The sequence below is a fragment of the Leuciscus leuciscus genome (genome assembly GCF_965113295.1).
Source record: "Leuciscus leuciscus genome assembly, chromosome: 13".
In the NCBI taxonomy this organism is placed as follows: Eukaryota; Metazoa; Chordata; class Actinopteri; order Cypriniformes; family Leuciscidae; genus Leuciscus; species Leuciscus leuciscus.
Window position 1 is genome coordinate 12,191,721 of NC_138737.1, and position 17,030 is coordinate 12,208,750.

Here is a 17,030-nt window from a genome sequence, read left to right on the forward strand (position 1 = left end):
CAATCCACCATCCAGATATCATTAAAGCTACATTAACAATCTGTGACTACATTATAAAAAGAAACAGTAACTCACAGTAGAATAAAATGTATTCTGTGGGGAAAATTGCAGCATAATTACAGAAGGCGAAAACTTTACTCCGAATTGCAAAACGACAACTTGGGCCTATGCCTTATTTTCCATACTTTTTTAAAGGAAAACTGTTAAACTCTTTGCTTAGTCAATTTTATTTCTGGACAAATGTAATTTGAACATTAAATAATCACATAAACAAAATACAGAAGAACAAATGCACACGATCTAAACTCACAAAAATCCTTTAACTTAAACGTTAACAGACAATAAAAAAAATAGATAAACAGAATCCACGGGTGAAACTATTCTCTAAAATTTTCAATATGAATGTTATTAATTAATATTGCTTGTAATTAATCATAAAATAATAAGTTTCAACAAAAAAATATTTTTAGCCTTCTGAGCAACAAAAAGGTTTAAAGAAATGCTTAAGACTAAATTTATAATTATAACTACCTTTGCTCAAGAAACATTTTCTGTTAGAATTGGGACTGCATATAAGTTATAAATTTAATTGATTAAAAAACAAAACAAAAACACACACAAATGTACATGACTTCTGTGGTCATCACAGGTATCGGTAGCTGCACAACCTGGCTATCATACTCTCACACTGAGTGTTGCTCACACAATGTACAGCTGAGTGTCTCATCTTTTTTTTTTGTAGGTACCTCCCTACAAAAGTTTATGAAAACTTGGCAGCTTGTGGAGGAGGTCCTAAAAACCCTCCAGCCTGTTTGGTGGCGGCACGGGAGGGGGCGAGACCTAACATCTTCTGGATGTTCTGAAATTAAAGGTATTCAGTGGTAAAAGTTAAGGCATGCATTACATAAAACAAATAACTGAATTGAACAGTGTCAAAGTTTAAACTCTTCCCACTAAACTGCTATTACATTTTTACAACTTGGATTTTGCCCCTTTCACTCACAGAAACACTGAAAAAATAATAAACATTACCTGTCGAATCGACATGGTGCACAGGATGTAGAGGAAGATGAAGGAACAGTCGGTGTAATCTTCACCAAGGAGGTTACGGTGTGAGAGACCTTGGATATACGACAATGGGACGAATGGAAGTTTGGCCACAACACGACCATCAAAGCTGGAATGGAAAAAAAGCAGCCAGAATGTGTTTAAAGGTAACTTTAGCAAATCAAACCACTATTAGCCTAAGATATTATTGAACATTGATAAAGCGCCTCTGTGATAATGCAACGAATGAGTCTACCTACATGGAATTGAACATGCCCATCAAAGCAGTGAAGCAAAAGCCAATGGCAAACATCGATTTCATCCGGACCTGCAATTAAAATATCTTTAATACAATGCCATTGTAAAAAAAACGAACTTGTTAGACAGATCACCACATTTACTATGAGAATTAATTTAAAAAAAACACAACATAAGAAATATGGATTGGAATAGAAAATATTAGAATACCATAGACAAGTCTCTGTTATTGTTCTTCAGTTTCTCCTCTTGTCTCTCTGTTGAAGACAACATTATAGTAATTCCATTTATGTTTCATTGAGGACCAATGACCATGTTGCATAATAATAATAATTTAATTTGTACTAATTGTTAATAACAATAATAATAATAATAATTTTCTATTTTACTTATAATAATAATAATAATAGCTTTACAATTTCGTTTTATAATTGTAATAATAATTGTAACTATCTTACCAATTTTTTTCTTCTGTTGACGCCCAGCTGATTCTGTTATTGTCTCCTTCTTTTTCTCCACTAAAACATGTTGCACAATTTTAAACAATGGTCACTTGGATTAAATAAATGCAAAAGACACATAATTCATTCATACAACTTACGTTTTTTACTTTGTTTTTCAACCTCAGCCTTTAATCTCTTGTATTTGTCTGTGCGGTACACCAAAACCCATGTTATTCCTGTAGAAACAGAGCAAAACAAACGGTTATCCAGCACGATTTGAGCTAAAGCATTTGTCCTGTATTTGCTGAGCTTAGGACATTTTCCTAGACACTCGATACGTTTTCTGACATGTAAACCTGAATTTCAAGATAGCATTTACATACCTTCCGCTAATAATGCTGTGCAAATAGATATGAACACGATTAGAATTGTATCTGCAAACATTGTGCTCATTTTGGAAAAAACGATTAGGAAACTGATAATAATACTAGTTAATACTTTGGTTGGGCGATAACCTCTACTGTAGCAGCGTCAGCATTACTGTGGTGATGTCATCATTGTGCGCCCGGCTTCCTCGTGGGTGCTGAATGTGGTTGAGCTATGAACTCATGACACCACATCTCCTACTAGTGGCAGTGACCCGGCATTATCAGTCGGCATGAACGGGACAGAATGACGATTCTGATGATGATGATGATGATGATGATGATGATAGTGAGCTTTAGGAGAAACCCCCTAATTATCTGTAGCCTTGTGGCTCACCATCTCTCAGGACCTGAAGTGGGACAATCACATTGACTCCATGCCATGGTGAAAAAGGCCCAGCAGAGACTGTACTTCCTTCGCCAGCTGAGGAAGTTTAACCTGCCACCGGATCTGCTGATGCAGTTCTACTCAGCTGTCCTCTGCAAAATCAGACATCAGAAGACTGGGAAGATTCGGACTGCTGAGCAGATTATTGGTGCTCCCCTGCACACCCTCCAAGAACTGTATACATCCAGAGTGAGAAAACGGGGCTCCGAAAATCCACTCTGGATCCCTCACATCCAAGCCACCTTCTCTTTAAACTTTTATCATCTGGCAACAGAGCACCGAGCACCAGAACAGCCAGGCACAAGAAAAGTTTCTTCTCTCAGACAATCTACCTCATAAACAGTCAAATGTTCTCCCCACAATGCAATGCTATTATGTGCAATATCACTTATTTGGCAATACCTTACCTCTTCTTATTCCATTCCCTGCTAATTCTATTTGTATATAGCACACTGTACATACAAATTGGTATATTATTATTATTATTATATTATATTTATACATGTGTCTTATTTACATAAATCTTTATTTTTTATTTGACTATCTGTGTACTTGTTGTCTTTTGGAAGCTTCTTCTGTCACCAAAACAAATTTCTTGTGTGTGTAAACATATTTTGCAATAAAGCTCTTTCTGATTCTGATGCTTTGAGTAATTCTTCTTCTTCTTTTTTTTTCTCTTTTTTTACCATTTAGGCTGTAACATGGTAAGATTATATATCCAAGGTTATATATCCACACTGAAACAAATATGCCTGTGCTCTCGTTTAATTGTTTTTGTAATGTGATGACACTTTATTCATATTACCTAATTTTTCCTAATGTGCATTGTTACATTGAGTTATATTATAAACAATTCACTTTCTCATATAAGTACAAAAATATAAGAAATATAAAGTCGGCAGGACTCTAGTGCACTGCAATTGTTAAAATGTTTAAAGAATTGATTAAAAAACAAAAACATTTCAAACGTAATATTTCTAAACCTCTAAAATGATTTAATTTAGCTTTCCTATATATATATATATATATATATATATATATATATATATATATATATATATATATATATATATATATATATATAGGCTATATAAAGTTTCAGTCAAATGTTATCACTGACATGTAGATTGGAAAATGGATTAGTACATGACTGAGACTGATAAGGGATGATTTGAAAGACCTTGTGTATGACAGATTTGTGGATAGTCCACAAATACAGTAGGCTACACATTGTATACTTTTCATTAATTGTTTTGTGTTTCATTCTTGTTTTTGTCTGCTTAAATGTTTCTATCTATCTATCTATCTATCTATCTATCTATCTATCTATCTATCTATCTATCTATCTATCTATCTATCTATCTATCTATCTATCTATCTATCCATCCATCCATCCATCCATCCATCCATCCCTACATACACACACACTATTAGAATTTTAATGCTGATTTTTAAAAACTTTTCATACTTTCTTACAATCTGGATATCTAAGAATTCTAACTAACAGATGTAATTGCACACACAAAGGGCAAAGGAAAAGGATAGACACAATTGAAAGGAAGGGGGAGGAGGAGGAGCCGCTGCTTGCCGTGGTTAAAGCAGCCCAGAGTCTCAGTGCGCCCACTGACAGCATGGCAGGAGACAGCGACAGCAAGTTGGACAATCAAGCCGAAAATGAGCATGTTGTCAGGCAACCTTTCCTCATCGGGGTAGCCGGCGGCACTGCCAGCGGCAAGGTTGGCATTCTGCTTTACGTTACATGAATATTAGTTATCGTTTGATTGTATGTTTGTCACAGAGATGAGATGAGATGAGCGCACACTGACCGCGTGGCTCATTGTCACAGAATCATCAGTGTGAAAATGTATTTTATTCCCCGATATGGTTAGACAGGTCCAATGCAAAAACGGGCGTGTAGACTTTTAGCATTTGAGTGATCTTATTTTTATATTTTTTTAAATCAAGTTTACGCATTTAGACGAAAGTAATAACTAATACAGTATGGTAGCCTAGTATTGTAAAACTTAAATACACGTACAGTAAGAATATATTGAGTAGTTTATATCCCTTAAAAACAAAAATGTTGGTCATTTCCCAGACAGCTCCCACACACCGTCGCCATACAAACACCACGGCGATGGTGGACGTACCAACTTATTAATAAGCATTTAATCGTTACTATTATTTTCATTTGAAGTGCTCAAGAGCCAGTTTAATACATTTGCGAAAAATAACAGGATGGATCAGGTGTTGTTGTATCGAAGCAAAATACCACGTCTGTCTTTTGTTGTTAGAGAACAGCATGAAACTTGCGCCGGGTAAATCACCACAATCGCTCTGACATTCCATCAGATTCTGTAAAATCCCATCCGCTGGCGAACACCCTAATTTCAGTTTTACTTCACAATGTGGTGTGAGGAAAGTCTAACTTTGCGGTTATAGTTATTATACGTGAACGAAGGAAGCATTATCCGCTAGGATAACAGTTATACAAGCACAAAGAACGGTCTTTGTTTCATGGGCTAATGGTGTGTGTGATGTCAGAGAATGAGATAACAGGTTCTATATATGTGTGATTAGCGTTAAACATAAATAACTCCTGAATTTGGACGATAAAGAAGAATAATCGCGGAGCTTTTGTTAGTTAACGTTATTGGGGTCAGCGGCACAGCGAATGTGTCACATCTTACCTCATTTACGTGCGTAAAGGCGGCGTGCGTGCGTACGCAGTGATGCGTCAAGACAGCTGCTCCAATGAAGAAGTGTTTGTTTTCGATTTGTTTTAAGTTGTCATTTAAAATATTTATAGATCATATTTTCCCATAAATTTTTTTTTGAGAGAGAGAAAGAGAGAGAGAAAACCAATGCAAGTAACTGATGTAATAAATGTTTTGCATGACATAATTTATATACGTTTTATGTTATTTTTCTTTTATGTAGCCTATGGATTAAAACATGCTTTTGTAGACTAAATCATAATTATGTTGACTATGACTTAGTATGCCGATTTCTACTTCTTTTATAAATATGACTTAGTGTGTCATTCTACTTATTAATGTCACAATTTTGACTTATTTCATCATTTAGATTTATCTCATTATTATTTCATAATTTCAATTTATTATGACTTGATAGCATGTCATAATCTAGACTTTAGTGTTATGTTTGTGTGCAAGATTTTGTGTTGTGAATGTGTGGGTAACAGTTTTTATGTTATTATTGGCCATAGTTGCTGGAAAGACCAATGGTAATGAAGTTCAAGTCACCATTTTTACTACAGTGTATTTAATGAACACTCTGTTTAGTCATAATTTAAATGGTCTCTGTACATAACGTGTCTGTTTCTTTCTTCCGTTAGCTTATCTTGTTTGCTTATGTTGTGACTGCTATATCTCCCAGCTGTCAGGTGTGCAGGTTTCTCTCTACCACACTGCTGGAGAACGTGTAGTCTATTTTCTCAGTGAAAATGCTTTGACTGTATAGACTCCCTCAAGCGGAATGTTATCATTCCTTTGGCCATGTAGACACTCAATGTTTTGCCCAGTGCTAATATGTTATGCTCTCCACTCAGTGTGCTGTTTAAGGATACCAGTTTGTTTACATCCTGGAACTGCTCTAGAAATCAGATAGTTGACTGAAGCAAGTTCGTTTAATGCAGCCATTTCTTTGCATTGAGAGCATACATCATACAACCCACTATATGTGCACTTTCCGTAGCATTCGCATTACATTTCTAAACTGCAGCTTAGCTTGTTAGGCACACAAAATTGCTTGGGAATTAAAGTTTGCATGAAACAGAAGTTGTGATATTCTTTTCTTTCCTATTGTTGTGACGTAGAAGTGAAACGGCTTTTCGGACAAGAAAACAACATAGGGTGGGACATAATTTTGACCATCATGATTGGATCAATGGATTTTTGTGGTTTGCTATTGCTGATGATCTAATGTGAGTGACTGGTTATCCTGCCCTCACACCGTTAAACAAGCCATCAGAGAAGAGATGTCACTGAAAGAGGCCATTGAGCATGTGAACTGGGTTGGAAGCTACTTTTGCTTGAGGTTCATGGATCTTGTACCATCAAATGTCAAAGAAGTTTTTGAACTCTTTTTTCCCTTCTTTTTGCAAGACTTTAACACAGTGGAAAACTAATGGTAGCAATTGGAACCTTGTTACCAGTAAGTGTTACCACTTACCAGTAAATTATACAAATTAGTGCTTTATTGTTCACTGTTCAACATGCTGCTTGTCCATTTGAATTGCACAGGGTGTAAATAAGAGTGCACCACTATATTTAAAAATGTGGTTGAGAGTCACCGTCAAAATGGTTTAAGGACCCAGCATGCCAAATTGAAGTTGAAATTTGCTATAAATAATATAAGAAGAGTTGTTTTCTTGGTGATTGTAAGTTATTGTGAGGCAGGTAAAATTCTCACAAAACTATATGCAACACAAAGTTAATGCAATGAATGTGTTTGAGCAGAGCTGTGACTATTTTGTGTGTGAGTTACAAAAGTCAGTGCTTTCCGTAACTCTTGAGTCAGAAATGCATTGTGTTTTGAAAGACATGAATGACTTGAAGCAGAGGATGGCTGTTTTTGTTTAACATTTGCTTTGTGTATATGTGTGTAGCTTCTTATATAGGGCTTGGGACAGCTTGAACTGTAGATTATGCTTTAAATGGATTGAGGGACTGGCAGGCAGCATTGCAGCTGGTGAGGGAAAGCTTTGCAAGACATTTTAGCGCATACTCATAGGTTAGATACAGCAGGGTTTCATCAGACTCCGCAGGATTTAGTTGGAGATGCCTGCACTGCGGCCTGCCTCTTTATTGTTACCAATACTGAATATGTGTGTACCGATACATATTATTTCTTTTTTTTGACAGTTATAACAGCACTGAACTGAACAACACTGTTTCAACACTGTTTTTTTCCTGTCTGTAAGTTTAGTCATTTTTGCAGGGTGTGTATGAGCCCTTCCCGAATTAAGGATGTGCTAGAGTATTAATATTGCTCATCATGATTAAGTCAGCAATTTGAAAAGGTACACCATAGACCTTGTACATTTCTCTATCTTTTGTGCCGGGCTCATCAGGGTGTGACTCCTTCCTCCATATCATGTGATATATCAAATGATGGTGTTCATTAGTAGACTGCCTTGGGAATATAGATCATTTTTTATGAAGATAGTCAGTGAACTAGACATTTTTCAAGGTGCAGTGGGCTGCTGAAATCTCTCAGTGACAATGAACAAACACCTGTGTGTTTCTGTAACTGATCATGGTTTGTGGGGTTTTTTGTACAGGGGGTGTCACCTGTTTGTGTGTGTGTGTTGGTAGGTTATAGTCCTTGCTTTTTTTTATCTTTTTAATAGGCATGTATATTATTATATCAGCAGAGCAAGGCATTTAGGGATTGAATACACACAGTCCTGTGTTTATGCATTGAATGTGGGTGGTGTGATCTTGCTTTTGAAAGTAATGACTGAAAGATTTTTAGTGATATTTATATTTAATGTATGTCATTGTTTTGTGTCAAAATGCCACTAACAATAGTCATAATGTGAATGTTTAACTAGCCATAAAGTTGCATGAAATAAAAGTTGCGATAGTCTTTGCTTCCCTATTGTTATGTAAATCCGAGTGGGTGGGACTTAATTTTATCCATCAGAAATTGATTGGATCGTTGTGGTTCGTCATTGCTGTGATCTCACGTGAGTGACAGGTTGTGCCGCCCTCGAGCCAGTAAACACGTCACCATAGAAGGGAGAGGGGAAGTTATTTTGATTAAAGATTTTGGGCACATGTTTTTAAAAATAACATGGAACTGAATGGAACTGAACACTATGAAAATAATTAATATCTTGTATTAATATTATTATTATTATTTAGATCTGAATACAAAACTGTTATCAGTTCCATAACCAAGTTTAGTGGCCACCCACAGGAATTACACACTTAACCTTGATTTTTGTTTTGTTTTTGTGTGGCCATTTTGTCAGAATTTCACAGTTTAAATGAAGATTACTAACTGAAACATGCTGTTAAAGCATATATGTGCTGAACTACAATCCTTTCTTAATTTTTTTTAGTCATCAGTTTGTGGGAAGATTATGGAGCTCCTTGGCCAGAATAAGATCGACCATCATCAGAGGCAGGTGGCCATCCTCAGTCAGGACAGTTTCTACAGGGTACTGACCCCCGAACAAAAGGCCAAGGCTCTAAAAGGACAATTTAACTTTGACCACCCAGGTAAAATACCTTGAAAAGCTCATGTTACATTGATATAATTTTAGTTTATATTATTAACTTTTTTTTTTTTTTACCTGATTTATGGTTCTTCATGTGTGCTTTTTGTATTGCCAAATAACAATGCGTATTGCAGCATGTTATTGTGAGCAGAATACAGATCAGACCATGACCGTTAATCCAGAGTGTGTGTGTGTGTGTGTGTGTGTGTGTGTGTGTGTGTGTGTGTGTGTGTGTGTGTGTGTGTGTGTGTGTGTGTGTGTGTGTGTGTGTGTGTGTGTGTGTGTGTGTGTGTGTGTGTGTGTGTGTGTGTGTGTGTGTGTGTGTGTGTGTGTGTGTGTGTGTGTGTGTGTGTGTGTGTGTGTGTGTGTGTGTGTGTGTGTGTGTGTGTGTGTGTGTGTGTGTGTGTGTGTGTGTGTGTGTGTGTGTGTGTGTGTGACTGTCTGCCTGACTCAGCCACCCTCATACACACTGATTCTGCAGCAGCACAAATGGTTTATCACCTTTTTGCTTTTTCTCGATTTCCCACGTCCTGTAGATCAGGAAACCTTAAAACAAATTCTGTGTTGTCTCACTGACCCTCTTTTACTCCATCTCACAGATGCGTTTGATAATGAGTTGATAGTCAAAACCCTGTGTGATATCATGGAGGGAAGAACGGTCCAAATTCCAGTCTACGACTTTGTTACCCATTCAAGGTCAGTTCAGACCACATTTGAGAACAGTTTAGATAGCTTAAAGGGATAGTTGATTCACAAATAATATTTCTAAGTAAATTCATCATTACTACAAACCCATAAGCCTTTGGTTAATCTTCGAAACACAAAAAGCCTAAATTAAATCTGTTCATCGTTATAAAGCGATTTTATCTCGTCACAAGACTTGGATTAAACCGTTCGATTTGTATTTGTTCTGCGACTCTTTTATGACCTTTTTGCATCTTCTAAGTTTCCTAGGTTAAACCTCCTAGGTTTCATTCAAAATATTACAATTTGTATTTTGAAGATTAACCAAAGTCATACAGGTCTGGAATATGAGGGTGAGTAAATTATCATTTTTGGGTGAACTAACCCTTTAACCTATTATCATTGTATTGTATTGTTTTTATGTGAGAACTACACATGAAAGCAATGTGTAAGAAGCATGTATTTATTTTGGTGCGCATATTGAGTGGTTCCAGGAAAGTAGCAGTTTCAATACTAATTGTAACTGCTGTTTCTTGTCTTACACTACTTGAGTGCAATGTGAAACGGGCCTTATCTTGATGTTACATAATCTGTTTGTTCAGGTATTTCCTGCATCCTGAAACACTTGTTTTCCTTACACATATGCAGGAAAGAAGAGACGGTTGCTGTTTATCCAGCAGACGTGGTTTTATTTGAAGGCATTCTTATGTTTTATTCGCAAGAAATCCGAGATCTGTTTCAGATGAAGCTGTTTGTGGATACGGATGCAGACACACGCCTGTCACGCAGAGGTGTGTGTGGGTTTCATCAAGATTAGTGGATCTCAAAAAACATTCATAATGTGGTAGTGATAGGGCTATGTGTTTCTGTGCAATTTGATTCCCATCTTTCAATTCTCGCTCTCTCATCTCATTCCCCTCTGCACATAGTCCTGAGAGACATCAGTGAGAGAGGCCGTGACCTAGAGCAAGTGCTAAGCCAATACATAACATTTGTTAAGCCTGCCTTCGAGGAATTTTGTCTGCCAGTAAGTTTTACACTCTCTACCATGTATGCTGACCTACTATTTGGAATTAGTTTTTATGTATGTATTTATGTAAGTATGTATTTATTTTATATATTAATTAATGGTGTTTACTTTATCAGTTTACAGACAGACAGAGAGACAGACAGACAGACACGCTACCATTACCGTTGCCATATATTTTTCATGTTTTTGAAAGAAGTCTTGTGCTCACTCAGGCTGAGAAATACAGAAATTGGATCCCGAAAAACAGTAATATTGTGATATCATACAATGAATTGCAAAACAACCTCACATGTTTTTTTGTTTTATACCAAATATATTATAAATGGTCCTTCTATTTTGTTTTTATATAAATTTAAATTAAATATAAATTTTTATTTATATAGAATATATGTAAGGACCCTTTATTAGCTCCATTTTTTTTTTTTTTTTTTTTTTTTTTTTTTATATACGGATCCAATATAAGTCTTTCAGGTTCTGTGAGAATGTATTTCTGACATTCTTTTAAGAGGAAACAGGTGGTGAAATATTTGCCCAGTGGAATGTTGTTGTTGATTGTCATATTGAATTTTTCATTCCGGGGCTTCTCATTTTGTTTTTCTTAATTTTTTTTTTCTTTCTCCCTCAGACAAAAAAGTATGCTGATGTGATCATTCCAAGGGGAGTTGATAATCTGGGTGAGATTTTGAATGTTTGTCCAAATGTGCTATTAGATTTGACCATGAAATAGAGGAGATACAAATACCTGGAAATGGAAATGTTTTGGAACGGTTTATCATATACATATATTGTTTTGAAAATAGGAATGTTTGAGGGTGCCTATCAAGGCCAACACTACAAAACACAAAATAATTGTATCACTTGTTTCACATGTACTAGACGTAGAAGTACTTCTAGTACATGTGAAACAAGTGAAAATGTTTACACACACCAACATTCTGTATATGACAACTTTTTATGATAAAAATTGGTCATAAAAGTTGTTTAATAAACAGTGACTTGTAAACAATGTAAAGTTGTTTTCTCTCTCTCTCTCTCTCTTTCTCGCTCTCTTTCTCTCTCTCCCTCTCTCTCTCTCTCTCTCTCTCTCTCTCTCTCTCTCTCTCTCTCTCTCTTTCTCTTTCTCTAGTTGCCATAAATTTGATAGTGCAGCACATTCAGGATATTCTGAATGGTGGCTTGAACAAACGCTTAAATGGATACCTCAACGGCCACAACACACCGCGTAAACGGCAACCCTCGGAGTCCAGCAGCAGGCCACATTGACCAGCCCTATACCAGGACATCAGGGAATGCAGTAGAGAATGAATGTTTGAAGGATGGATGCAAGAGAAAAAAAAGGATTGCTTGTGCATTTTTTTTAATTAGCCAACATTGTATAAGACAAAAAGAATCACGAAAAACTCAAGAATTTCAAAGACTGCCTTTTATTTCATTCTACTTCCTCCTTTGTTTTTTTGTTTTGTTTTTTGGACTGGCTACACTTGATGTTTTAGGAGTTCTACTTCTGTGATTGTTAAAGGTCAAAATGGATATTTCCTCACTATTTATTTGAGCATTTTATTTTGAGAGTAGGTTTGTTGAATAAAGGGGGATGCAAATAATTAAATATTTCATGACTCCATGGTAATGAGGACTGAACATAATGTTCAAAAAACTATTATTATTTTATTATATCAGAAAGAACTACATTTGTAATAATCTTTTATGTTTTTTTGCATCCCTGGAAAACCCTTTAGAGGCCAAAAACAATCAATGTTTTAAAATTCCTTTTTTTTTTCTTGGTTGTCAGTAATGGAATAAGTTTTTAGTATTCTGCCATTATTGATATGATGTCCCTAAGATCAGTATTTCTTGCTGAAGGATAAACATTTATTCCTCCTTTTCACTTGAACAATTCAGGCAGTGTTGCTAGGTCACAACAGGCCTCTCAGGGTGTAGTTATTACAAATGAAAACATTAACTCAGTTTTATCCTAAAAGGAAAGAGAAAGAACTGTATTCTACATTTAATATAGAAAACATCAGAGGCCACAACTCTAAAATAAAGGGCGGTAATCAGGCTAACTAAGCAAGACTAAATTTGCTTATGTTATGTCCATATATATTGTACACTGAACTGCAATTGAATCACTTTTGAGTGTTACATACAGTGGCCACCCAGACTCCTGGCACCTCTAGAATATTTACAGAGATGCCAACTGATCCTCATTCAGAATGGTCATCTACTTAAAAACCAGTGGTTGGATTTTGCAGCGTTAGCGTTAATAGCGATCTATTTGTCAAGAGATTTATGTTCATATACTATGCACTGTATCCTTGACTCTAATACTGCAATTTGACACTCAGTTTATGATTCTCTTTAATTAGACTTGTGAGAAGCATTTATACAAATGAAGATGCTTACTTGAATTCTTTGATCCTTTGCAATGCTTTTTCCCATGTTTTCTATTCTTTCTTTCTTTTTCTTTTTCTTTTTTTTGGTCAGTTTTTAAACTACTCTAACCATTATTTAACCTGTGTTGTGAGTTCATAGATGCCAAGACTACCCATAATATTTACACCATGATGCCACTTTGACAACTCACCAAAGAGTTAACTTTGTGTTTTTCAGCATACGTGTTCACAATTCAAGCAGTTTATTTTTATACGCAATACATATTTTCACTTGTAGCTCGGTTTTCTTTATTTTCGAGCTACAAAAAAAGCCAATTCAAGGCACTCTGCAATCATGCAGAGATGTGAACCTGAACAATCCAACCTTTAAACCCCATATATCTTCCCTTTGATCTTGAAATCTTATCTACCCTTTGATCTTGAAATCTTTCACTTAAAATTGGTTAATCATTGATCTGCATACTGTTCTTATTCAAAATAGCGTTTTATATTTTATTTATTCTTTCACATTGCTGCTATTATACAGGGTGACTCATCTACAATTGTATGTAGAAAATTCTTAATGATCCATTATTGAATGATGTGAATATTTATTTGATTGAATATGATCGATTCTCTTTGACGTCATCTAAACATCAGGTTATTACATTTAATCATCATTTATACCTGGGCCAGATGCAAAAAAACTCATTTTGCAAATTGAATGCTTATTTAGTTGTCAAAGGCCTTTTCACCCCTGGGCCAAAATTGCACAAATTATTACAAATCTTTTGTTGACATCTGGGCCTTAGTCTCGTTTTGGTATTATATGTGTGATTCAATCAGCATAGTCCTAAATTAATTTGAGATGTCTTACCAGATGCTTCTCAAGAACCAGTTTGAAAGCTCTGCAACAAATTTTGTGCCATCATAGCATTTTTGCGTGTGAAATTACAGACTGTTCCTTTTTCTTTTTTTTTTACTTTGGCTAAATATTGTAAATATTACTTTTCTAGACAACACTTGGTTGCTCAAACATCCAGGCTGTTGAACAGAGATATTAATACCTCTCGTCAGGGTTTTGATATATTAGCACAGATTTAAACACCAGCTTTAAAAAATGCAGTACACCTTACAAACAATTATTTTCAATGAACCACACAGTTCATCCCTTAATAAAATCATGATTTCATCTCATTGTCATCTTACCAACTTGCACACCCAGTGTGTAATCCTACTTGACTGAAATTGATGCAAATACAACATTGTTTTTACTGAAATTTGTGGGATTCCAAAGATTTAAGATATTGTCATTGTTTAATGTGCAATCAATTAGTTGGATCCCACACTACTTTTCCAGAATATGTGACCTATTTATGTTGACATTAGAAAGAAATCCTAGTCTGGAACATTGTCTTGTTGTGAAGAGGAGTGGTTTTGGAAGGGATTTCAAAAAAGGGGTGTTCTGCATGATGTATCATAAGCCTATATGTTCATTATTGATGCCTTTGAGTTTTGGTGCTTGCAAAAGGGGTGCAAAATGCAAAGAAAGCCAAACCATACTAAAACTGGAAAAGACTGCATGCTTTTGTTGTTGGACCAAATAGAACTACAGTTGCAAGGCTTTAAAACAGCATTTCTGTGACATTGCAATGAGTATTAATAACACTTTATCTTAAAATGTTACTCTTGAAGCTGGATATGGGCTTTTTTTTCTTTTTAATGTCTCTGTGGTTTAATACATCCATGACAACTGTATCATCATGTATAACATGCATAACAAAGTGATTGACAGCAAAGCTGAATAAAAAAAGTTTTTGTACCCACGTTCATTGCCTCAATTCAACACATGGACACCTGAGTGCTGTAGTAACATTTGCTTGCATGAGAGAAAATAAGTCTGTAAATCCCTCTCTTTTAAGAACTTTATTGCAAGCTGGACAGAAGTACACAATGGTCTAGATTAGAACAAAGACAACATGAAAGAATACAGCAACACTAACAGGTTCATGGGGGTCATGTTGTGCTTTTAGTCAACTGCATTAGGCCCAGTTGCAAAAAATAATAAAATTACCGCCACCTTCTGCTCCGGAGTGTGAATCAGACAATAGGCTTACAATCTAGTTTCCACATAAAAATTAAATAAAAAATAAAAATCTTATAACACACACACACACACACATACATTCATTCATTTCCCAACACACTTTCCCATATGCCTGTTTATCCTCATAACCTATTAAACAAACCAGTTTCCCTAAAGAAAGTTTACAATATTCTAACCTGTGCTCTGTCACCTATGGTCAACAATCCTTTTAATGTTAATTCCTGCACCCCTAATTACCTCAAACTATTCCTCATTGTCACTCTCTGTACCTCATACATCTTATAATTATGTGCTCCACTGACTCCTCTTCTTGACACCACACAAGCCTGTCTCGTGTTTTCCTATCATTTTCAGTGATTTGTTTAGAGCACCGTGCCCCAGCCCTAACCCATTAGCTTCCTCTCTCCTGTGCCCACCATCTAACCTAGTTATTTTTACACTCTTTTGAATTTGATATAAATGCCTTCCTTTCGCCTCTCTGTCCCACCTTTCTTGCCACATTTGGTTAGTTTTTCCCCCAGATGATACTTTTGACCTCTGCTTTACTTATTTTAATTTGCATGTATATTTCCTTTCTTTAAAGCCCTCTTTGCCAATTCATCCACCTGCTCATTCCCTTTCACCCCTACATGTGCTGGAACCCACATAAAATTGTACCTGTCCTCCTTGATTTGCTATCCTTGTAACTGACTGAAGGACTTCATATAATACATCCTGACGGCTTTTTGAGTGAAAAGACCTTAAACTCACAAGGACTGAGGATGAATCGGAGCATATCAGCACCTTTTCTTGTCTTGTTTTTTTTCACCCACCTTAACACAACTAACACTGCTACCATTTTCCACTGTGTACTCCTAAAAAATCTGATGTTCTTCTATTAATTCCTGTTCCTTTCGCAGGTATTGCCACCCCATATCCTGTCACTCCTGTCTCAGGTTTCTAGAACCATCTGTATATATATGTATGAATTCTTTATAATCTTTATTTATGTGGTACTTGAATGCACTTGCCAAATCTATTTGATCTTTTCCTTTCCTTTTGAACTCTAACAAATACCAGTCAATATCAGGCCAAACAGGTACCCATGGAGCCACCATCGGATATACAACTGCAGGGCTAATCTTCATATCAAATACTCCAAATTCTATTGCTACCTCATTGCCTACTCGACTAAAATGATCTCCCGTTATATCTTGCGTTCTCCCATGTCTCCTGCAACACTACTTATGTGGGGTGGAAATCATTATGTCCCTGCAAATTAGCCCAATAGTTTGTCATCAACTGCCTCCTTCTTAATGCTAACGGCATTTCTCCCATTTCAACCTGTAGTGCAGGTACTGGTGAAGTTTTAAAAGCACCACTACACACTCTTAATGCCTGTGCCTGAATCACATCTAGTTTCTTTAATAGAGATTTGGCTGCTGACCCATAAGCTACTGCCGTAATCCAAACACAGATCTTATCAATGCCATATTGTTTTTAATGCAGAGCAACTAGCTCCCCATTCCCATAGACAGTATAAGAAATGGACAGAGTCATCTCATTGGAACTCAATTGAGGCAAGTGAAGCCCGTTTTCAGCGATTTTTTAGGACTTCCGTTCCTGACGCGCAGACTCAAACTGAGCTTGACGACGTAGATGTGACGTGAGCAACCCGTCTGTCTTCTAGTGGCTGTGGCATGAGAAATCTGAATCATTCCCTTCCGAATCTTGCAGAGACGGAGATCGTGAGTAGGAGGTGTCCATGAGCTTGGAGCAGGAGAAACTTTTGCTAGGTATTCTGATTAATTATTTTGTCATTTTGCCTCCACGTCTCCCCGATTGCCCACGAGCTTCTCCTCCCGTCAATACGGTAATCTCTCTACTGTGCGACAGAGAGTCGCGTGGTTATGACGCAATCGCTAGCCTACTTTTACAAAAACTGTTTTTACGGGGCCATAACGTAAGCTACAAGGTAATGGAGCATTTTATACATTGTCGTGTTTCTTTAGAAATAAATAATGGACAAATGGAGTCTTTAAACGCC

General features: G+C 36.2%; 2 protein-coding genes across 2 annotated transcripts; one reads left to right on the top strand and one right to left on the bottom strand.

The window, feature by feature from the left end:
- Positions 1-209: 209 nt before the first annotated feature.
- Positions 210-2,314, bottom strand: tmco1 (transmembrane and coiled-coil domains 1). The gene is made up of 7 exons (XM_082188992.1): positions 2,132-2,314; positions 1,907-1,984; positions 1,764-1,823; positions 1,516-1,562; positions 1,308-1,375; positions 1,033-1,177; positions 210-859 (listed from the first exon to the last, which is right to left on the bottom strand). The coding sequence occupies exons 1-7, from the start codon at positions 2,199-2,201 to the stop codon at positions 761-763; spliced, it is 567 nt and encodes a 188-aa protein (XP_082045118.1). The 5' UTR covers positions 2,202-2,314; the 3' UTR covers positions 210-760.
- A 1,826-nt stretch (positions 2,315-4,140) lies between these two features.
- On the top strand, positions 4,141-14,723 carry uck2a (uridine-cytidine kinase 2a). The gene is made up of 7 exons (XM_082188180.1): positions 4,141-4,297; positions 8,653-8,812; positions 9,411-9,507; positions 10,144-10,286; positions 10,425-10,522; positions 11,151-11,199; positions 11,652-14,723. Exons 1-7 carry the CDS (start codon positions 4,193-4,195, stop codon positions 11,786-11,788), a joined length of 789 nt encoding a protein of 262 aa, XP_082044306.1. The 5' UTR covers positions 4,141-4,192; the 3' UTR covers positions 11,789-14,723.
- The last annotated feature ends 2,307 nt before the right edge of the window (positions 14,724-17,030 follow it).